At 39.1% G+C, this 24289-nt stretch overlaps 3 protein-coding genes, 1 long non-coding RNA gene and 1 pseudogene across 13 annotated transcripts; 2 read left to right on the forward strand and 3 right to left on the reverse strand.

Moving 5' to 3' along the window:
- Window positions 1–255: 255 nt before the first annotated feature.
- On the forward strand, window positions 256–8254 carry LOC120001518. 10 transcript variants are annotated; one of them, XR_005468896.1, is made up of 10 exons: window positions 256–561; window positions 4298–4446; window positions 4837–4908; window positions 4986–5057; window positions 5271–5379; window positions 5463–5507; window positions 5598–5625; window positions 5741–5814; window positions 6056–7346; window positions 7764–8254. It is a non-coding gene; the product is annotated as an uncharacterized LOC120001518 (long non-coding RNA). The 10 variants fall into 10 exon arrangements; XR_005468894.1 differs by having other exon boundaries at window positions 5271–5507; XR_005468892.1 differs by having other exon boundaries at window positions 5271–5625.
- Window positions 8255–9836: 1582 nt separating this feature from the next.
- LOC120002370 lies at window positions 9837–14001 on the forward strand. The gene is made up of 2 exons (XM_038851105.1): window positions 9837–11092; window positions 13591–14001. The coding sequence occupies exons 1-2, from the start codon at window positions 9945–9947 to the stop codon at window positions 13616–13618; spliced, it is 1176 nt and encodes a 391-aa protein (XP_038707033.1). The 5' UTR covers window positions 9837–9944; the 3' UTR covers window positions 13619–14001.
- A 6480-nt stretch (window positions 14002–20481) lies between these two features.
- LOC120002078 (lamin-like protein) lies at window positions 20482–21339 on the reverse strand. The gene is made up of 2 exons (XM_038850660.1): window positions 21045–21339; window positions 20482–20960 (listed from the first exon to the last, which is right to left on the reverse strand). Exons 1-2 carry the CDS (start codon window positions 21220–21222, stop codon window positions 20629–20631), a joined length of 510 nt encoding a protein of 169 aa, XP_038706588.1. The 5' UTR covers window positions 21223–21339; the 3' UTR covers window positions 20482–20628.
- A 151-nt stretch (window positions 21340–21490) lies between these two features.
- LOC120002079 lies at window positions 21491–22088 on the reverse strand (annotated as a pseudogene).
- On the reverse strand, window positions 21491–24289 carry LOC120002077. Its single transcript, XM_038850659.1, has 2 exons — window positions 23060–24289; window positions 21491–22221 (listed from the first exon to the last, which is right to left on the reverse strand). Exons 1-2 carry the CDS (start codon window positions 24187–24189, stop codon window positions 22209–22211), a joined length of 1143 nt encoding a protein of 380 aa, XP_038706587.1. The 5' UTR covers window positions 24190–24289; the 3' UTR covers window positions 21491–22208.

Here is a 24289-nt window from a genome sequence, read left to right on the forward strand (position 1 = left end):
AGGGGTTGAGACTAAGCTTCCGATGGAGATAAGAGATTAATCATGTATAGGAGACATGTGTCATGTTTGGGATGAAGTTGAAGGTATTTTAGATAACAAATCATATATTTTAATTTTTTATCTTTTTGAAATATTAATTTAAATTATATTGATTTTATGAAATAAGACATTAAAGAATAATGTCTTTCATAAAAGAATAATTTTCCCATTTTTCTAAAGTGGAATCTTATCGATCAGCAACGACATCGACCGTAACAACCATCATCAGCCATGATGTTATCACTAGTAGTATTATCAACAAAAACAAGTTGAACAGTTTCCTACATACAAGCGGTACTCCTAACCGTCGAGAGTACTATGGTCGCGACAGTTCTCCTCCTCCGCCTCCCAGGGAGAGGGAGCGAGAGTATAAGAGGCGGGCCAGCATTAGTCCGCCGCCTCCTGTCTATAGGGATATCCCCCAAGACGGTCCCCTCCATACAAGCGGTCCACAAGGGAGGATGGCGGGTACGAGCCCAGGCAAGGGAGCCCTGGAGGAGGTTTTGGACCTGGCGATAGAAGGTAAGTCCCTTGATTGATTAATGGTGATCTGTTTGGTTTGTTTTGACGGTGTGGTGCATAGTTTCTTAGCTGAGAGAAGCATGATTTTGTACTCCCCCAGATTTTGGCAATCTGTCAGAATCAGCATTCCTTTGTACAATTCATCTTCCATTGTTACTCCAGATTAGCTTAGGTACGCAGCGTACGCTATTTTATTAGGAAAATTCTGTGTTAAGGTATACCAGATTTTGTTTCCTATATTTTGTGTTCCTTTGTACTTGAATAAATAAGGCATCGCTAAGCTAAGGTAATTCAATCATCCAAGGGATGAAGACAACATAAAGGGATGAATTGGCTTTATTCACATGCTAAGGGCTGAGTATGCAACATGTATCTATTGTTAGATGTTTGCATTTTCCTTTTTTTATCTCATTGCCAGATTTTGGCAGAGTTGAAGAGTAGCACATTGGTTTTTGTTACCAGGCATTGTCTAAAGTTAATTAGGTGGGTGTACTTTAGCCAACTGAGAACCAAGTTTACTATCTACACCTCATGAGCCTTTTTAGGGTAAGTTGTTGATGACTATTGCTGCTGTTGTTTGGGTCATTTGGAGAGCCGCCTCTCTCTAATAGGCGTTATCTGTCCTGTTGCTTTTGTTGAGGAGTTGATTGGACCTCTATTTTGAGGTTCTAATGTCCTTTAATTAGGATGTTCTAGCACTTAGTTAATATATTTGATTGCATTTTAGCTTAATTTTACACTTACAAATGTTTCCCCTTGGTTTTGTAGGAATCGGACCTTGTTCGGGCAAGTTGGAGCACTTTTTGGGCACTTTTTGCTGTGAGGTGTCGGGACACTTCCCAAGGTGTCCGGACACCTGTCCGGACACCCGTCCGGACGCTTTCTTCACAAATTGAGGCAGAGGCTTCAAAGTTGATGGACGCATGAAGTGTCCGGACACCCGTCCGGACACCTACGGCGAATCTGCAATTTTCTGCACCGAAATTTCAAGGGCATTTGGGGTAAATCATGTATGTAACCAATGGGAAACGATTTTATAAGGGTAGTTAGGTATTTTCTATTGTAAAAAGAGAAGAAAACCCTAAGATTTGGTTGGCTTCCTATTTTATTCATTGACTTCTCCAAGAGGAAGCCACCATAGGAGTAGTGTAGATCTAGTTTCTCTCTCTAAGTTTTCTTTGTTGTTTTTGGTGCTTTCTCTTGATTTTGTATAAACTCTGATTTAGATGACAATAGATTGGATGTTTATTGCAACAATCATGAGTGGGTAGTTCTCTTCTCTAGTTTCTAATCCCGAACGGTGGGTGCAAGGTTTCGATTACTCAAGGTATGCTCAAAGAATCGTAGCTTCGATTTCTCTCTTTTAATTTCGCGATAGTTGTGTGATTGGATCTATGGGAATGACATATTTGGTTGTATTCTTGGATTGTCTAGTCTAGGGATTGCATCTAATATGTTCGATTGAGAATTGTTAAACCCATTGCATGATTTCCTTAATTAATTGAGTTTTTCATTGCATAGCTATTAATTATGTGTATTGATGATGGGGTTTTGGGTTAATTTAGGAATGTGCATGAGAGAGTTATGGTTAATTGATCTTTGAGTGTGAAACTAGGGTGTTAGCCAAGCCGAGCCCCAAGGGGGAACATTAATCCATAATATTAGGTGCTTATCCCTTTGCGTTCATCGTAGATTAAGAGACCCGATGGCCTACATGTATGAATTGAAGTCTTATATCCCAATTCTCTTTGCATATGCATGATTGATAGTATCACACAATGCATTGTGTATGGTTGTGTGTGTTTGCAATGATACCTTGAGTATGAGAACCGAGTAGCCACCGGGACGGAATAGAGACTAGGTTTTTAATTAATTGTTTTAAATCCACTTTGTGCTTACTTTGATTCCAAAATCGCTCATGCTACCGAGTCATTCGGCCCATTTCTTTTACTTGCCTTTATTTGATATTCATTGTGTTTATTAGTGTTAGCTAGTCATTTGCATATCATTCACTTCAAATTTGCATTGCTTCCTCGTGGATCGATACCGGACTCACCGGTTTATTACTTGACGATACCCTACACTTGGGGTAAGTACACACTCACATTTTGGTGTCGGTCAGGAGTCTATCTTTGTTCAGGGACAACATTAGGGGCAAATCTTCTAGGAGGTTGTTTGTGAGGTTTATAATTCGGTCTAGTTGGTAACTTGTGCTCTACTAACTGTCTATCTAAACTAGGCATTTCATCATATTCCTATGCAAAACAATCAATATATTCTTTAAGTAGAGCGATAAGTTTCACTCTAACCTTTGTGTCGAGCAGTTTGCTGACGAAGGTCAGCTGATGCTCCCTTTCTCGTCCCAGCTCCACTTCTATCAACGGATCTTGGGCTTTAGCAAATCCTTGTCTTTGTGCTTCATCCATGGTACCCCCTAGGTTGATTTCGTCCATGATGCTGCCTTCTTTTTTGTTGGCTATATGGCTCTCTTGGATTGGCTAGTTAGTAGTTACACTTGGTTGTGTGACATGTATGGTAACTCCGAAGGAGACGCTCTCTATACCCTGCATCGGAGCTTGTTGGATCCGGATAATGTTCTGCAGAGCTGGGATCTGACTCTTGTTAACTGCTGTACTTGGTTCCACATCACTTGCAACCAAGGTTACCGAGTCACTCGAGTGTATTATTTCTCTCTCCCTTCTCTCTGTGCCGCATAAGTATATATTGATATATTGAATTAAAACTGGTGCTGTTATTGGATTTGAAGTGGATATTTTGTGTTATTTTTATTAGCTTTAATTCTTATTACCTCCGCTGATTGCCTTTTTTGTTTAATTGTCGACATTTAAGTTCTTTCCTCTTTTACATTCTTAGCTACAGACTTTGTTGGGTGAAAACTTTTATCTGTTACACATAACTTGATGGAATTAAGGGAAGTAAGGAGCTTGATTTTTTTTGTCTGCAACAGATTCTTTGCTAACCTGGGTAGTTAATTCAATGAGATTATCCATGTGGCCTACCGTAGCTGTGGAGATGTTCTAAGCTCTTGAAAAGATAACATTTTTCGTGGGATAGGACTATCACTTTTTAATTAATGGAGGTCTTAGCTTTAGGCTGGAGCAAACTGGGAAAATGAATTCAGTAATCTATCTTTAGGCTGGAGCAAACTGGGAATTGTGAATCTATATTTACACTATGACGTGGTTCGCATACAATGGTGTACTTCTGAGCATCATTCTGATTAATTGTGAATCTGTGACCTCCACTGCTGTTTATGATGGATTGGTGATGTGGGTTCTACAATTTCTACTGTCAGAGGCACCTCAATGTTATCTAGTACTCCGAAGTATCTGATTTAAGGAGCGCACTTTCACCTCTGTGTATATATATATATATTTAATTAAGATATCCTATAGTAGTATTATTTTCACTATTTTTTCTTGCTAGGAAGTAGGAACTTGACATTTTTGGCCTTTTTGAGCGTTTAGTTATTGCGATGGTACTGAATTTGCATTATTTTGTGCCTGGACTTGGGGAATTCAAATCTATCTGGACATTTAGTTCCCGAACTTGGGAAGCTAGAGCACTTGCAATATTCTGTATGTACCTTGTTCTTACCTAATTAGTATTTTGGTAAAGAACCTGTCACTGCATGGCGTTGTGCTATAATTGGCCCTTATTGCTTTTACTATTTTTGTATTTTTTTTTATTGTTGACCTTGTTCATTCCTTTTTAGGGAGCCTTACAAAAAGTCAAAAACAACATTCAAGGAACTATTCCTGCTGAGCTTGGTTACTTGAAGAGTCTCGTCAGCTTGGACTTGTATAACAACATCTTTGGGACTATTCCTCCTTCGCTGGGAAAGTTGAAGTCTCTTGTGTTTCTGTGAGTTTGATCAAATCTAACGTGCATATGGTTACGAGTAGACTTAGGAAGAGCTTTATTTTAACACATTTTCATGTTGGGAATTGCAGTCATGTTCTCCATGTATATTTGCTTGACTTAAAAAATTTAAAGAGTGCTTAGATGATCAAATTGGTGGGATTAAATTTATGATGCCTGGTGTTATTTGCTAAGGCCAAATATCAGTCTAGCTACTAGATATCCACATTACTAGAGTGCTACCAAGATTGAGTGCCTACATCATCATGAAACCAACCGTCATTGAGATGTTTTTTTATCTACCTCAATATTTGTCTCTCAGTATGGTCATTAGTTTTTTAATATGGCATGTCCAGCAGCTGGTCTTCCTCATATTCTTGTTTGGTTTGACAGACGGCTTAACGACAATCGATTAGCTGGTCCAATCTCCAGAGCATTTGTGGGTATTTCTAGCCTCAAAATTGTGTAAGTATTGTTCTCTGATATTGATGGGGTAGTAATATTATGTCTGCATATTCACTAATGTTTGCCTAATATTCCAGGGATGTCTCAAACAATGATTTGTGTGAAACAATTCCCACCAGTTGACCATTTGCACACACCCCTTTGAACAAGTATGTCTGCCTTTAATTAACCAATAGCCAATAGGTCATGTTTATGTGTGTCTTGGATTATTGTATTCATTATCTTAATTTTATGCCTTGCGTAAAAGGACCTTCGCCTTAATATTGAGCCTAAGGCTCTAAGAGTGCCTTTGCGCTATTGACAAGGCTGGTTTGGACCGACTTTTGTGTGCTATGACAGTACCCTTGCTTTTTTCTTTGAAGGATGATTTTGGGAGTTTGGGCTCTATCATATCATATCCTATATATAAAACGGAAACCATGAGAATGCTTCCCCATGATTCTCGGATGACACGTAGAAAACTCTCGCACGGTAAAAAAAAAATTGATTAAAAAGTAAGGCGACTTTTGCCTTCTTCATGTTATCTTCTCCAGTAAGACTTCGCTTTCTCATAGGTTTCACAATGACTCCTCTTTGGCTTCTTCACGTTATCTTCTCCAGTAAGACTTCTTCACATTATCTTCTCCAGTAAGATTTTACTTTCTCGTAGGTTTCACAATAACTCCTCTTATGATTTGTGCTATTTCCAGATTCAGTTTCATGTATCGTGTGTGATCAGTTGAGTTTCCCTCCTTGCTCTGATAAAATTTCATCTTGCCCAAAATAGTTTCGACATTTTTGCTTAAATTATATTGCTTCCTCTCTCTTGCTCTCGTGTGATTTGAACTCACAGAAGAATGTTCAGAATTTCGGTGGTTGACGATCTTTGGTCCCCATTCTTTCCTTTGATCAGGAGTTTCATTCCAAGTAAGGGATTTAGCTTTTATCTAGGATCTTCCTTTTGGCACCAACAATTTCTGTTTCTGAAATCGTTTCAATTAATATAGATTTTTTTTCTTCCACTTTCTTTTTTGTAACAAAAGTTTCGTTCCAAGATAGAGATTGATCTCTTCCCTAAGATCTCCATTTGGCACCTTCAATTTGTGAGTTACGAACTGTTTTAAAGCTAATTTTATTCTGAGTTTTTTCCCCTAATGTCCTTTCTCAGGGTTACTTTGGAGCTTTGGGGATCTGCAGTGCTTTTGTTCTGACTATCTTTCCGAACTCTTTTTCATGCTTCCACCTCATTGTGCACTCCTGTTCACAGTGGGAGTTCAATGGGTGACTTTGATGGCTGAACAGTAAGAAGGTTTGTTTGTGTTCGAAGTGAGTATTGTCATTGGCCGTTGGATAAGTCATGAATGCATGAGTTCATTAATTGGGATGGAAAGGTTGGGCTTATGATTATTGTTCTCTCTATGTTTTTTTTGTATTTTTGTATGGGTAAACTTTATTCTGTTGAGTGTTTTTTAAAAAAAAAAAAAAATTGGGTGCTTTGGAGTTTAGATTCTCTTTTGTGATTTAATTTTTTTGTTATATCAGGGAAAATTTAGAGAATGCTACTGCCGAGCAAATTATTCCAAATACATTGTCCTCAATAGTTCGCTGGATCTATTGCACAGCATTGATACTGAAAAATTATGCATACATTCACGTTATTATGTCATTCATGCCAATTATATCTTATTATAAATTTGATGATGGGAAAAACGTCGTTTGACATAATAAAGGAGCTAAGCAGGTAAAATTGAAAAACTATTATTGCTTCTTGCTTTGGTTGATGTTTTGAGTTTGAATCATAAAGATAAGCTGTATGTTAATGTTAATGTTCAAGTGAGAGGTTACTAAATCGTATAAACTGATTTCAAATTTTTGCTATGTTACAGTAATTTATCTTTTATATCTGATCAATGTTCTTTGAGAAATTTGGTTTTTTTTTTTTTTAAAAGGAGATGATATATCTTTGAGAAATTTCTCCTTTTTTTTTTAATAAAAAAGGGAGAAATTTGATAGTTATCTGACTTTATGCCGTGTCTTTTGGTGGATTGGCTCATATTACTGAATTCTGCTGCAAAACAACTTCTTAGAAGATATGTTGCTCGAAGATTAGCTCAACTTGAAGGGCTCTTCCATGATTAAATGACTGCTTAGTAGTTGTAGTAGAGATCAGGGCTGCATTGCTGGGGTGATGACCAACTTTCCCTTCTGCAGGACGAAAATAATTGGATGGATTCCCATTTCCGGCCTTTTTCAGGATTTGAACTGTCAGATTATTTGCTCAAAAAATTTGCTCAAAAAAAAAAACTTGAATTTAATGTTGGAGCTAACTTTCCAAAGTTTCCAAATAAGAAAAAATATTAAGCACATGCCTTCACATTTTTTCCAGCGTTTTCATTTGTTCTGAATTGCAGGAACTTGAGGATTGAAAATTTCTCCTTGATTGGCCTCATGTCTATGAGGTTAGAATTCCTCTGGTACTAATACTGAGTTTGAACATTCTCCCGAGTGCTTCACTAAAGCTAATTTGAAAAAAAAAAAATACATGTCCATATTTCTTTCCTAGAAGTTATGAATTTTGTATGTAAGATTACAACATACAATATCCTTTTGATATCCTTTCACCGGATGCCAGTTCTTACTTTTGGTTATTATTTTTGGGTTATTGCTTGGGCTCAAAAGTGTAAACACCATCACTGCATTGACCGTGAGCCATGATCTGTCCAGACGGTTGATCCTTAATAACACAAGAGAAGGGAAAAAATTCAAATGGAAATATTATTGTGTTTGGTTAATTCATGATCCGAAAGTAAGTTCTTTTGAAGAGAAGGAACACATAATATATTATTGACTGTAATAGGTCTGGTTTGTGTGTGCAGATTGGTGCTACCAATATGTGTAATATGCAAACCTGTACTATCCCCGAGCTTGACCTCATGGGAACCATCGTACTCTGAGTGAAATGAAAGATTGTTAAAATCCTGAGCCATATTGTGGCTAGCACCCGAGTCCAAGAGCCATTGTGGTTATGATGAAGTGGTAGATGAGGCTGAAGCAAAATTGGATGTGGCAGCTGGAGGAGGAGCAGGGTAATTGGAGTATATTTTGAACTTTCTGCAGGTTGTACCTGCATGGCTGGGCTTTTCACAAAGCTGACAAACCAGTCTGGGTGGTCCCCGACCACGACCTCTGCCACGATGACCATGAAAAGGTGGACGGGAACCAGACCATTGAGAATTTGATTTATTGTTGTGCCAAGGTTGAGAAGAATTTTGACCATGAGAAGATTGATTTTGGTAAGAACCCTATTGTCTCTGATGAAAATTAGCAGACGCAAGAGACAGATATGGAGGAGTATTAATTCGAGTGAGATATCCTTCTTGTGCAATAAGCACATCTTTAAGTTAGTTAAATGAGTTTTCTCGGGTTCGAATAAAACCCACCATGCTAGCATATTCTTGAGCAAGACCATCAAGAATATAAAGTAAGATCATCGGAAGAAATAGGATGATCGATTAATGCGAGTTCATCCGCAAGGCATTTAACTTCTTATAGGTAGTCAATAATGTTCTTGCCGCCTTTTTGGCACCGTGAGAGCTGTGATTTGAGTTGAATTATTCGAGATCGAGAGATGTTAGCATAAAGCTTATGGATTTTATCCCAACTCGACAGCACTAGTACGAACATCACCCACTAGGGGGAGAATTGCAGCATCTATTGAGCCAACAATAGCATGTAATATGAAGTTATCCTAACTTTGCCATGTTTGAACCACAATATCAGCACTAGAACTGGACGAAGATTCAGTAGAGGTTGTTGGACAGCGATTAGTGACATCCACATAACCCATCAACTTATAGGCACGTAGAAGAGCAGACATTTGTAGTCTCCATGAAATAAAATTAGAAGTTGTTAACTTTGTAGCTGTAGGAGAGGTTGCATAAACTGTGATTGTGGAGGTGGAGTTAGGAACAGAGATTATGGTGGTAGTAGAAAGAGTGTGCGAAGTAGGTGGAGGCAGTAGCGATCTCGTCAGAGACTTAAGCTGCTCCGATACCATAAAACAGTTGTAAAGGTTTGTTTTCATTAAAGAAAATACTTACAGTGTGCAACAATACATATAGGATTTATAGCCAACGGCTATAACTTGAAAAGATAGAAGAGCAAAGTTGTACAGTAGTCGTTGTAGCTAATTCAAACATATACAACTGATGGGTTTGATTTAAAATAAAAGACTAATGGGCTTTAATGACAGTTATTCACTTAGGTTACCAATGGGCTTCAAACAGAAGTCACCTTCTTTAGAGGGCGTTTGGATTTTCATCTAAGTGGTCCGGAGGTTCGTTTGGGTGTGACATAGTCCAATCCCTTCGCCGGACGACAAAGTTAAGCCATGGGTGGAGGTGCTACGTGAAGAGGGAGAGAGAGAATGAGATCTGAAATTCCAAGAGAAAGATGAAGACTAGTTTTATATTTTTGTTTATTTGAAATTTTTTTTTTGAAAGATTGTTTATTTGAAATTTGAAATGTATGTTTCTTTTGATTTTTTAAAATTGCTTAGTCACTTGATTATATGACATGTCACGTCATTGTAGATAGTTTATGAACCCCAAAGTTATGTATGGCTACTACTACCGGCAATAATTTGGCAATTATGGCTAATAATAAGATTCGAAGGATAGGCAGAACCTGTACATAAGAGCACTCACAGTGGTGTTATTTTGTCTGGGTCAACAAATATGTATGAGATTTTATGTTTTGCTGATATGGTTATATAAAACAATTACAGAAAATAAAAAAAGTTAGAATCATAGAAAATGGGCCTCAATTGTTCAGCCTTCTGTAAACGTGAAGCCCAATGGGTCACGTACTCTCTATTATCCAGGGTTAATGTAGTAAATTAAATACGTACCCGTTCTAGGGTTTCAAGTTCGATATATATCGCTCGCACTTCTTCCAATCTTCCCTCGCCTATCTGTCCTGTTTTGAATCTGCCCGGTGTTGTTGAGGCCCAAAACCCTAACTCTACAAAGATCGATTCCCTCCAGAAAGTCTACATCATGAGTCTAATCCCACACTTATCAACCTCCTCCTCCTCCTCCTCCTCCTCCAGGACCTACGAGATCTGCTTGGTTTGCGGAGCCAACTATGGAACACCTGATTATCGTTATGAAGTTTTCGTCGTTGACGTTGGTCCTAGCTCTGGTGGTGATCATGGATTAAGAGTATTGCGCAATCCCTTGTTCCGAATTCCGGAAGGCTACGCCACTATGGGCTTCTTTGCCGTTGATTCGAGCATCTACTTTCTTGGAGGATTTCGTTTGAATGAACCTGATCCATCTTTGAGGATTTCGAACGATGTTTATGTCTATGACACATCCTCCAGCGACTCCGCCATCAAAAAGTTAAGTTGCATGAATTATGGCAAGCTCTTGCCTGTGATTATTGGTCCTCTTAATGAAAAGTTCTATGCAATTAGTAAATACTTGTCATATCATGATTTTGAGGTGTTCGACCCAAAATTGGATTCTTGGTCTTGCCTTTGTCAGCCTCCTGTTCCTGATTCGCCTGAAAATGATTTTGCTTATGCCATTGATTCATATGCTGTTGTGAACCAAGACCGCGAAATTCTCATGTTGACCTCAGTCGGTCTCTACTCCTATTATATTGATTCAGATAAATGGCATTTTTACGGCAAAGCTGCTTCTATTCCATTTGTCTATGATCGAAGGTCAACTGGATGTACAGTGTCAATTGGTGGTGACTGCTGTTTAGGGTTTACCCACTGCTGTGATTTTCGTGATCCCAATTTAGGGTTTATCCACCCCAAGTGTGATGATGATGGCCATATAGTACTTGGTACCTATCGCCACAACAGTAGTGATCATACTTGGCATGACTTCCACCGAATCTGTGACTGGCCCGAAAAAGAAAAAGTGGAATGCCGTGCCTATCCTATGTCTTTGGGTGATGGTCTAGTCTGCGCTGTTGTGTCCGGATATGATCCCGGATATGATCCCGGATATGATCAGATAGTCCCTGCCCCTGCCCCTGCATATGATGATGACCCCCACTTACCAAGTACACACATTATATCAATAGGGGTTTTTGTAGATGGACCCAAATTCAATCCCCTCTATACCCATCAGTACAAGGACGACCACAATATGAAGCACTGCAAGAGGACCCTCGTAGCTTCCTTCCCCTTGTAAGTATACTCTTATAGCTGTTACTTTGTTATTTGTATGTCACCAAACTGATGCTGTTTATTTTCCCATCCCATCAATGGAAAGAAAATTTCACATGTTGCTTTCTATCTCTTTAGTTTGTATCCTTGGTGCTGGAAATCTTTCATGTGTTCTTTTTTTTATCACTCATGCTTTTCTATCACCGCTTTTTCTCAAGTCAGCCAGCAAAGTTGCATACTCTCTGCTATTGCTGTTTTGACTTTTGGAGTTGCTTTAGGGGAGGTCATATGTGGGCACAATTTTGAGAAAAATCTTCAGTGGTTTATGCACACCATGTCATCATGCTGACGTGGTGTGCACAATCCACTCAACACGTGACACGTAAAGGCTTTTAATCCCAGTCAGCAAAGTTCAATTTCCTAGTCATAAGAGAAAGATAAAGTATTGTTAAATTAAATATATTATCCTCTCTCAGTTGAAGAGACCGAGCTCTGCAAATCTGGATTGGACATCTCGGTTGAGATGGGTACCAGACGGGAGGATTCCAAACGCGTTTTTCCAGTGTCCAATCTTTGTTAAGACCTGCAAGATTCGTGCTTTTGCTTCCTATGTGGGTTGTGGAAACTCAATTTTGAAATCCAAACAACCCGAACACAGGGCAAGGTCCATAATAGCAACACAGTTTGCAAGCAATTCCATTTATCTAATCAGATTTTTTTTAAAAAAAAATAGCCATTTGAAGTGCCAGATTATTACTAGCCATTTGAAGTGCCAGATTGTTACTAGCCCTTTGAAGTGCCAGTTTAGCATCTTCCGATCTTGATTGGCCGGACAAGGAAGAAAAGCTGGCAACTCAGGCACAGATCAATTGATATTAGAAAATCGACCTTGTCCCAACTTCCGATCTTGATTTTATATTCTTTCATACCTTGGTCCTTTCGACAAATTTGTCCTAAGATGAAAAAGAATGGCGACAAAGGTAGATTTGATAGATGTATTTTGCTGGGATATTTCTTGCCACGTGTTGAGTTTTGAGTGGGTTGTGTGCACCACATCAGCATGATGATGTGGTGCACACAAACCACTGAAGATTTTCTCCACAATTTTCGATTTCTGTTCCTTCTGATTGTTTATTCCTTCTAGAAATTTCCATGAAAGGATACCTCTGCTGCTTCTTGATTGAGCTTAATGAAGTTAAGTTATGATTGCATATTTGACTATTTTAGTTGATTAGTTTTTGCTATAAACTCTTTTTATTTAGAAAATAAGCTTGTAGGAACCACATTTAATTTGGTATTCATGTATTCTTCCTTGGAACGATAACTTAATATTTTGTTCTATAGATTGTGGTTAATAAATGATCATCATACATCATTACCTTTGTGACTCCTCTCTCTTAGTCACTTTAACTTCATTGTTCCAAGTCCTCTCTTGACTTGACATGTTGTTGGGCCGCTGGTGATGACTACCCATTTTCATTGGTGATGTTGGAGCTTTCCACTTTCAGCTGGAAACTATAACTTATAGTATAAACCTTAGGTTGGTTGTTTGGAGATCATTGATGATGTTGGAGCTTTCCACTTTCAGCTGGAAACTATAACTTATAGTATCAGTCTTAGGTGGGTTGTTTGCAGTGTTCTGTTTTCCAATGATTCTAAACAGGTAGAGCCTCTAACTTGAACTCCGAAAGGTGTGGAACAAGTAGCACTGTCCTCAATAGTCAATTTTTTAATTAATTTTTTCAAGACAATGATAATAGCCATGTCTTAAGCTCTTCTAAGAGTGTTTGATCATCCTCTGTGTGTTATATTAAGTTATTGATAGCCATTTTTCATTGGATGCTTCCAATGTGAATAGTTATTTTATGGTTGATAATCATATTGGATTTTGGTTTGATGTTGTAAAGTTTTTGGACTTTTTCTGGAAATATTTTTGATAGTTGATTTGAGTGCCTTAAGTTTTGGAGTTCTCCTCTTTCTGGAAATGTTTTTGTGCTTTTGAACATTGCTCCTTTGTAATCTTTTTGGGTTGCACTTGCACCCCTTTACTTTTTTTAGGCCAAATAATTAATATCCGTCTCGCGAATCAGCTTATTGCTTTTGTATTATATCTACCTAGGGAGAGTGATACCAAAGATCTTTATTTGTTTTTCAACTCTTCAGCCAATATGAAACCATAATCTTTTCTCTTGCAAAAAAAAAAAAAAAGGAACAAAAAAAACTCGTTTACGCTAACCGTGAGGGAATGCTAAACATTTGGTAATTTTCCCTCCGACTAGGATAAAAGATCCCATTGAAACGGCTAACCCAAGCATATTGTATGTACATTTGGTCCCACGAATTGCATAGTATCATAAAAGAGCTATTCCATGTATTTTTTTTCGATTCAAAAAAAACATTTGGACAGTTTCTTTATTACATTGAGAAGTGTTTCCTTATTGTTACTTGTATATTATATTGATTATTCTATTGTAATACGTTATGGACTGATTACTCATTTCCTCGCTCGTGGGGTGTAGATTCAGGAGCAAGCAACGGACTGTATGACTGAGGAGTCATGATGGATATGTGGAGCGCTGTTGCGTACCTACCTGGAAGGTAGCAGGCATGGGGAGCGAGTCTAGTATGGTCTTTTTTTTTGTGTGCTTGTTGCATCTAGTTTTTACTTTCTATTTTGAGAGATTGACTCTCGAGATATCTTATGGTACTGTTAAGTTATGGTTTTCTGGTACTTGTGTGGATGGTTTTACTAGGTTGGATTAAGCTATGTAATCGTTAAAAAGTGTCATATTTCTTGACAAACATCAAGCTCGAGCACATCTAATAGACCATTATATGCTTGATTTGTGGGTAACTAGCTTACCATATCATGCTCTAGTTGCTTTTGTTACAATGTCCATCTGAAATGAATGAACTTGTGTGGTGCCTCATCTTTTCTTCCTGTTTTGTTTTGACTTAAGGATCTTCGTTTATGATTGGAAGAGCTTTGACTTGTATTTGTTAATCAATCAGTCTCTCTCTAGATTTTACACTAGTACTTGACACTAATGTTGGCCCCAGCAGATGGACTGTAGGTGGAAAAGCTTGTGCTGTCAGGTCAACATGTCATCCTAAATTCCTCCTGGACAAAGCCGGAAGGCAAATGCAACAGAAGCGCTAAAGAGATTACCAACTATTTAATGGAATTTGACGAGACATTGACTCTGATACCCTCTCAGTTAACCATTTAACCAAAAAGGTCACACAATTACACTAAGCAGCTATCCTTGTAACATGAAGAGATAACTGACGTCAAGATATTCATCAGGACAGAAAGGGGAAAAGAAAAGAAAAGGGACACTCTTTCTTCAAGCTCAAGATATAGATTGTTCGGAGGTTGGATATCTGTTTTAGTGACTAAACATTAACAAAGTCTTAGAAGTTTGATTTGAAATGTCTGGTTTGGGAATATGAACCCGTGACTTTCAATAGGTGACAAACATTATTGGAAGATCTTTCTTAAACATTAAAATTATACCGAAATGACTATATTATTGTTTTATTGCCGTTTAATGTTTTAGTCTAGACATGAGAATAAGGATGTCCATTCCTCGTTATGCTTTTGTGTCGTCTCTAGCTCCTTTCTGGCAATAGACTTTGAAAGTTCAAATGCTACAAAAAGCAAAAACATGCTGTAATTTTTTGCAGATTCTTCAGACAAAAAGTAACATGCAGAATGTGAATGTTGATGCAGGAGACACTACATAATTCATAACAGAGAAGTAAATGAAAGATGTGATAGAAGCTTCTACTGATGAACCTGCTGAAGCTAAATCTCTACCATCACATTGTCTTGCGTATTCTCACTTCTTAAGAAGAATTTGAAGTATCTTTAATTGAAATTAGGAAGAGAGTGTTTCGCTGGACAATTCTCAGCAGCTTACAACGGCTGTGAGACTCACTTGTATTTATACTCAGTATACAAAAGTAGCCCTAGAGAAGGACCTATTACATATTGACAAGTGTACAAGTGTACAAGTGAGACAACTATAAATAAAACCACAGCTATGTATGTGTATCGTATAAGGTTCTAACAGTCCCCCGCAAACTGGAGAGTGGAAGAGGTCTCTCAACAACTCCAAGTTTGTCCCTGAACCATTGGAAGCGTGAATGAGAGAGCGATTTTGTTAAACAATCTGCTCTTTGATCATGCGAGGGAACATATCTCACTTCAAGTTGCCTGGCCAGAACTTTGTCTCGAACAAAATGAATGTCAATCTCAATATGTTTGGTTTTGGCATGATAAACAGGATTAGCTACAAGGGCACTAGCACTTAGATTGTCACACCAAGTGATAGGAACAGAGAAACACTTGAGGGAGAGCTCTCATAGCAAGGACTCAAGCCATTCCAGGACACTTGAGCTAAAGCTCTATACTCAGATTCTACGCTGGACCTGGCCACAACATGTTGCTTCTTTGAAGACCAAGAAACAAAAGTATCACCAAGATAGACACAGTGTCCTGTTGTTGACCTTCTGTCATCAACACAGCAGGCTCAATCGGCATCAGAAAAGCCCTGTAACAGTAACCTTGTACATGGCTTAATGTGCAGCCCCATGTCCTTAGTACCCTTCAGATATCTCATGACCCTTTTTGATCCCTGCCAGTGCACAATAGTGGGAGCATGCAGATATTGGCTCAGTTTGTTAACAATAAAGGAGATATTAGGTCTGGTATTGGTGAGATACTGAAGACCACCAATGATACGCCTGTAAGAAGTTGGATCAGTCAAGGGTTCTCCTTCATGAATAGACATCTGCCTGCCAACAACAGCTGGTGTGGGACATGGCTTGGTGATCTCCATATGTGCCCTCTTAAGTAGAGCTTCAATGTATCTGGTTTGGGTCACGTACATACCAGTAATATCTCTGCGCACTTCAATTCCAAGAAAATGATGCAAGTTTCCCATATCTTTCAGGGCAAAGAGCGTGTGCAGTTTTTCCACAAATCTTTGTAAAGGGCCAGCATGACTGCCTGTCACAATTATATCATCCACGTAAATGAGGACTATGATTATTTGAGTCTTGTCCATGTAGAAGAACAAGGAGGAATCACACTTCGAGTTCTTGAATGCCCAGAGAGTCAAAGTATTTTTGAGTTTGTCAAACCACGCTCTGGGAGCCTGCTTTAGTCCATACAAAGCCTTTTGCAACTTGCAGACACAATTTGGTTGAGACACATCCTCAAACCCTTTTGGTTGTTGCATGTACACTGTCTCATGGAGAGTCCCATTCAAAAAGGCATTATTGATATCTAATTGTCTCACTATCCAGTTCTTTGAGATAGCAATGGTGAGAATGACTCTAATTGTAGACGCCTTGACCACGGGACTGAAAGTTTCTGAGAAGTCTACTCCAGGTGTCTGAGTGAAACCCTTGGCCACCAGTCTGGCCTTACATCGCTGAAAACTGCCATCAGAGTTATACTTGACCTTAAATACCCATTTGTTGTCCACAATGTTATAGGAAGGGGAGTAAGGAACTAGTACCCAAGTCTTATTGTTCTTAAGTGCATTAACTTCTTCCTTCATTGCATCAACCCAATGTGGAGAGCTCAAGGCCTCTTGTAAGGAGTTAGGCTCAGTAGGAACTGAATCTTTATAAGCTGAGTACATATGGTATTCAGAAGGATATTTCTTAGGTTTCTGGATCCCTGATTTAGCTCTTGTGACCATAGTATGTCCTTGATCTGAGCTTGGGGGTAAGGATGAAGCAGAATCTCCACTCACTTGCTGCTCTGTAGACACAGTTTCAGGCTCAGGACTAGCTAAAGGCACAAGAGAACTAACTTCAGGACCAGTATCACCTGCACTAGCTCTTTCCACAGGAGATAACTCAGAGAATGACTGCCTCCTTTCCTCACGAGATTGTATTGTTGAAGGGTCAGCAGGAACATGTTCCACTGTAGGAGTCCCTTGAGTAGGAGTTGTACTGCTTGACTGAGTAGGAGAGACCAGCGAAGAGGGTGACAAAGTAGGAAACCAGTGATAAGGTGTATGAAGTGTAGTAGACTCTGGTTGTTTGGTATTGATAAAACCATCTTGGAAAGGAAACTCAAGTTCATTAAAGACAACATGTCTAGAGATATAAATCCTACTAGTAGAACTGACACATTTATAACCTTTGTGAGCATCACTGTATCCAACGAAGACACATTTGGAGGTATGGAATTGAAATTTGTGGGTCTGATAAGGACGTAGACAAGGGAAGCATGCACATCCAAAAGCCTTGAGAGATGAGTAATCTGGTTGTATTTTGAGGAGTTTAGTGATTGGAGTGCTACCATCTAAAACAGAGGTAGGGAGTCTGTTGATAAAGAAACACAGCGGTTTGAAAGGCTTCAGTCCAGTGTTTTAAGGGCATGTGTGCTTGAGCTAGAAGAGTGAGTCCAGTCTCCACTATATGTCTATGCTTTCTCTCAGCCCTCCCATTTTTTGCAGAAGTGAGAGGACAAGAGTGCCGGAAATGAACACCTTGCTGTTGAACAAATGAGGTGAAGCTTTGGTACTCACCACCCATGTCAGATTAAAGAACCTTAATCTTCCTATCAAGTTGGTTTTCGACAAGAGTCTTGAATTGAACAAAAACTCCTAAGGCATCAGACTTGTTTTTCAATGGAAAGATCCAAGTAAACCTGCTGAAATCATCAACAAAATGAATATAGTATTTGAATCCTTGAGTGGACAATACAAGTGAGGGATCCCACAAATAGTATGCACAAGATCAAGAGGAGGAGAGGCACGAGAAGAAGATAATTTAAAGGGTAAAAGATGAGATTTGCCATACTGACAAGCATCACAAAAAGGGAGTTTTTCACTGATACGAACTTTTGCATTACAACTTTTCAAGATTTGATCAAGCACTTTAGATGAGGGGTGGCCTAATCTCCTATGCCACACCTCTCTTAGGGAATTTAAAGGCGTAGTACTATCAGAATTAGCTAGGTAGACTGAATTAAAACGAGATTGCTGAGAGACTTGAAGCTTGTCTGAGGTAGAAGAAGCCAAAGACACTGGTTTGTTGGGTGAAATGTCAGGCCGGTACAACCCATCCTTAAGTTTCCCTTGAAGTAAAACTGCTCCCGTTGCCTTGTCCTTAACAACACAACCACAAGAGTTAAATTCAACAGTAATATTATTGAAGGCAGTAAGTTGTGAGATGCCCAATAATTTTTTCTTAATATCGGCACATGCAAAACATCCTTTAGATACAAGGTCCGATTAGCAGGGGTATGAAGTAGTGAATTTCCTATATGAGCAATGAAAAGCTTATTACCATTACCAACAGTAAGAGTATGGTTACCATTGTACTTAGACCTCTGACCAACATGGTTAACATCATCAGTAACATGAGTACTCGCTCCACTATCAGCATACCAAACAGGATCACTGACTGCCTCTGAATTAGCTAGAAAGAAGGTTGCTGCTGTTGGATTTGGATTGTTGTTGTTGTTGTTTCCTCTCTGTTGGTCTAGTGGTGTTCCTTGGTATGAATCATCATACCTATAGTAGCACTTGACAGCAGTATGGCCTAACCTGCCACAGATTTGACACAAAGGTCTTGAGTTATTGTTGCGGCCTCCTCTTCCTCTAAAGAACCCGCCTCCTCCTCCTCGGTGATTCGGGTTGTTGTTGTTGTGAAATGATCCTTGGTTTCTGAAGTGGTTGCCTTGGCCTCTCCCCTGTCCAGATTGATTTCCAGAGGCTCTTGTGCCAGCAAAGCTCTGTCCAAGATTGATAGAAGCAATTCCAGCATTGATCTATTCCAACCGTTTCTCATAGCTCAATAGTTTGGCTTGTAGATCTATCCAACTAATGTCATCTTTTTCCTGAATTTGACATACTACGGGATTGTACTCAAGTGAATCAAGTCCAGTCAATATTTGTTGAACTAAATCTTCCAAAGGAACAGGTTTCCCAGCCAAAAAAAGATTATCTGCAAGCTTCTTTGCCGCCTTTAGATATTCAGCCATCTTCATATTACCTTTCTGCAACTTCTGGAATTCTCTCTTATAATAGGTTATGTTAGACTTGGTTCGAATCCCAAACACATCTCGGATCAATTCCCAGAGTTCTTGAGCAGTCTCACACCCCATAACTTCTGCTGCTACATCTGAATCCATAGAGTTGTACAGCCAGCCCAGCAAAGTCTAGTATAGGACAACCCAGTCTTCATACGCAGGATTCTCAACAACTTCTTGTGACAGTTCACTTCCTTCCTGAATGTTAGAACCCAGAAATTGTGGTGGACATTTCCGAGTACCAGTAATAAATCCTTCCATTCGATTGCCACGAATGACAGGAAGAACAAAATTCTTCCATAGCAAATAGTTCTCATGATTAAGCCTAATCGAACAGTATCCAAGAGAGTTACCTGACTGTCCTGGCAATCTTGGATTGCTCAGAGCGCTGGTGAACATTGCGGCAGTAGACAGATCTCTGCTCTTAGGGTTTTTCACAGTGGAGGCTTGCTCTCTTTGAACGGAACTCTCTGGAGTCAGAATAGCTTCAGGGTCGCCGCCATCGTGACTGCCAGCCATAACGCTCCGATACCAAGTTGAAATTAGGAAGAGAGTGTTTCGCTGGACAATTCTCAACAGCTTACAAGGAAATTACTAAGGTCCACTCTTATGAAAAGAGTGGACCATCCACCTCTTCTAAATAAGTCTTTAAAGGTTATTACAGTCTTTACTCAGGTGAGCATCTCGAGTATATTTTTTAGATCTAATGGTGTTTGATGGAGGTGGACAAAAGGGTGGATGGAAATGGGGTGGACCTAAAAAGGTCCCAGCTTACAACGGCTGTGAGACTAACTTGTATTTATACTCAGTATACAAAAGTAGCCCTAGAGAATGACCTATTACATATTGACAAGTGTACAAGTGAGACAACTATAAATAAAACCACAGCTATGTATGTGTATCGTATAAGGTTCTAACATCTTTTCCATTCATCTTTTTACCAGAGCCTTTGGGGGGATTTTGCGATGGAAATCATGCATACAGTGTTGCTTCGATGAGATTATTGTTAGCCTAAAATCCAGCTTCAAACCATTACCAGGTTTGCTGTCAGTTGAATGTGCAAGGGTCTCTGTCTCGACGTACATACGTATTAGGTCCACATCCCGTTGACTCGCGTCGCTTCATCTCAAGCTCCATATTTTTTTTATTCTCACCAGAAGAAAATATATTTTGTCAATGATGGATGACATCCATCAGATGATAACCTGAATACGTTGAACATCAATGTGTTGACAAATGACTCCTATAAATTAATATCCCCCACCCTCGATCGATGTGTGAAGTAACAAATATAGAATGACATGTAACAACACTGCAAATATGAATACTTAATAATAGCATTGGAAATTGATGAAAATTATAAAGTAACTTGTAGATATACTAGAGTTGTTATATTATTATTACAACTGCAAATGATATTCCCTTATTCTCACACCACTATTAGTACTACTTCATATATAAAGGAAAAAGAGCAGCTCCCTAGCGGAAGATTGTCTCTTTAAATAAACTTGTTGAAGAGGATTTTGCTGGCCAATGTTAAGGCAAACATAGTTAGCAGGGTAATTTGTATGCAGCAGGTGGCTGTTGGAGAACCGCTAGCGATCACAATTGGTGAAGCCGGTGGGCTGTCCTTTGCAGTGATTGCAAGCTTCATCCCCTTGAAGCAGTAGCCTCCGCCGCTGATGAAGTAGTAGGGTTTTGGTTCTGTCAGGTTAAAGACATCCCTCCCTCCCCTTGTTATGTTCATGACGAAATTAGTGTCGATGCACTTGTCGTAGCCAGTCTTGTTCACCTCCAGAACATTGTATCGCTGCTTGTCGAATCCGAAATCTGAAAAGAAGAAAGAACTGAAAAATGTGAAAAAAGTATAAAGAAGAAAGTGTAGTAGGAAAACAAGAGTAATGTAGAACTCACAGAGCCAATCACCAACGTAAAATTCTTCATGACTAGCCCACTCAGAGAAGTTAAAATTTGGTGCCCAGGAATACTTCCCTCCGCCAACCCTGTGGAGTACAGGTTTTCTGCAATCTGCCAACAACATGGTTGCCATAAACACCATCAACAAGAAGCACTTCTTCCTCAGACCCTCCATTCTCACAGCTCTTTTTGCTATTTCTTTGAACTATACTTGGCCTTGTTTGAAGGCTTAAGAATCTGCCTCGCATGCATACTGTATTCATTTACTAACAAACCACACAAATAATGTGAAGAAGTCCTCAGCTCATACTTTCTGTGAAATTAGGGCTAGTTTGTGGCAATATTTGCAATATTGGGTGGGAAGTGCCAGCCTTCCTGCTAGAGGTTGGGTTTGTATTGAAAGTACCAAGTTCACCAAGATTTCATGATCTCCAAAAAAATGTTGCTTGTAACTTGTAACTTGTTTGTAATTACTTCAAATAGCAATGAGTTTCGTCTTTTTAGTTTTTACAGTACCATATTTCGGAAACCAAAGATTACGTCGTATGGGTATGTAAAATACAGGATTTCCAAGAAAATGACTCTCAAGTCTCAATCCCAAAAGTGGAACAATTATTTTACTCAAATGGAGTGGGTGCAGAAGTTTCACAATAAACAGCAACTTTGAGACCTTGAAAGCAGAAGCCTCTCCCATCAAAATCAATGAAGTAATAAGTCTTCGACTATCATTTGGAACACATCTCTTCCACCTTTGGTAAATCTGTGGCAATGCAATCCTCATAGCTGGTCTTGTTCACCTCCAGAACACTGTAGGTGTGCTTGTCAAACCCAAAATCTGTATGTATTCATGAATGACACAAACCTAACCCCCAACAATCAAGAACAAGAGAGACTAAAAATTACTAATTTATAACGAAAAAGATGGAAAGAAAGAAAGAACATACAGAGCCAATCGCCCACATAGATGTGTTCATGATGAGAAGTCCAATCAGTGAGATTGACATTTGGTGCCCATGTAGTCTTTCCTCCTCCAACATAGTGTAGGCTTCAATTTGTAACACCCACCATTGACATCATCATCAAGAAAACAACAATTTTTATCCAATGATCCATGGTTAGCCTCACCGGCACTCTCTTTACAGCTCAATTGTCAAAGGCTTTCTACCTTCTGTTTCTGTGTGAAGATTCAATACAAAGATGGGTTTTTTTAATGCAGTTAATGATGAATAATAAACACTCATTGGACAAAAAGAACCGTTGATTCTCTTCATATCGCTTATTTTGTCAGTTATATTTGGTTAGAAGAATCAGGATATAATTTTCACATTGAGTCATTGACATCAACAGTATGAATATATCCATTTTTCGGCAAGTAGTTGTAATTCAGTAAAAATAGCAAACATCCCCTCACCCTTAAATTTAATATTTAATTGAGATTTGGAAAAATAGCACACACACCCTTTTCCTTTTTGGTAATTACAAACACACTATCTTAGTAATGATAATGATCTCAACCAGTGTTGTATCAATTTGTACGCAGAAGATTTTATGTGCATTGTGTGAAAAATGTGAAAATGTGAAGCTCGGAAATTCAACTAAAATAGTCAAACATGCAATCATAGCTTAACTTCATTAAGCTCAATCAAGAAGCACAGCAGAGATCATGAAAGGAAGGCATGGAAATGTCTAGAAGGATTGAAGAAAAAAAAAGAATTAGAAGGAACAGAAAACGAAAATTGTGCCCACATATAACTCATTGACTTCCCCTAAAGCAACTCCAAAAGTCAAAACAGCAATAGCAGAGAGTGTGCAACTTTGCTGACTTCATTGAGAAAAACAGCAGCGGTGATAGAAAAGCAAGGGTGATAAAAAAAGAACACATGAAAGATTTCCAGCACCAAGGAAACAAACTAAACATACAGAAAGCAACATGTGAAATTTCTTTCCATTGATGGGATGGGAAAATAAACAGCATCAGTTTAACAAAGTAACAGCTATAAGAGTATACTTACAAGGGGAAGGAAGCTACGAGGGTCCTCTTGCAGTACTTCATATTGTGGTCGTCCTTGTACTGATGGGTATAGAGGGGATTGAATTTGGGTCCATCTACAAAAACCCCTATTGATATAATGTGTGTACTTGGTAAGTGGGGATCATCATCATATGCAGGGGCAGGGGCAGGGGCAGGGACTATCTGATCATATCCGGGATCATATCCAGCCACAACAGCGCAGACTAGACCATCACCCAAAGACATAGGATAGGCACGGCATTCCACTTTTTCCTTTTCGGGCCAGTCACAGATTTGGTGGAAGTCATGCCAAGTATGATCACTACTGTTGTGGCGATAGGTACCAAGTACTATATGACCATCATCACACTTGGGGTGGATAAAACCTAAATTGGGATCACGAAAATCACAGCAGTGGGTAAACCCTAAACAGCGGTCACCACCAATTGACACTGTACATCCAGTTGGCCTTCGATCATAGACAAATGGAATAGAAGCAGCTTTGGCGTAAAAATACCAATTATCTGAATCAATATGATAGGAGTAGAGACCGAATGAGGTCCACATGAGAATTTCGCGGTCTTCGTTCACAACAGCATATGAATCAATGGCATAATCAAAATCATTTTCAGGCGAATCAGAAACAGGAGGCTGACAAAGGCAAGACCAAGAATCCAATTTTGGGTCGAACACCTCAAAATCGTGAAATGACAAGTATTTACTAATTGCATAGAACTTTTCATTAAGAGGACCAATAATCACAGGCAAGAGCTTGCCATAATTCATGCAACTTAACTTTTTGATGGCGGAGTCGCTGGAGGATGTGTCATAGACATAAACATTGTTCGAAATCCTCAAAGATGGATCAGGTTCTCCCAAACGAAATCCTCCAAGAAAGTAGATGCTCGAATCAACGGCAAAGAAGCCCATAGTGGCGTAGGCATCCGGAATTCGGAACAAGGGATTGCGCAATACTCTTAATCCATGATCACCACCAGAGCAAGGACCAACGTCAACGACGAAAACTTCATAACGATAATCACGTGTTCCATAGTTGGCTTCGCAAACCAAGCAGATCTCGTAGGTCCTGGAGGAGGAGGAGGAGGCTGATGAGTGTGGGATTAGACTCATGATGTAGACTTTCTGGAGGGAATCGATCTTTGTAGAGTTAGGGTTTTGGGCCTCAACAACACCGGGCAGATTCAAAACAGGACAGATAGATGAGGGAAGA

Source organism: Tripterygium wilfordii, chromosome 7 (genome assembly GCF_013401445.1).
Source record: "Tripterygium wilfordii isolate XIE 37 chromosome 7, ASM1340144v1, whole genome shotgun sequence".
NCBI classification, from domain to species: Eukaryota; Viridiplantae; Streptophyta; class Magnoliopsida; order Celastrales; family Celastraceae; genus Tripterygium; species Tripterygium wilfordii.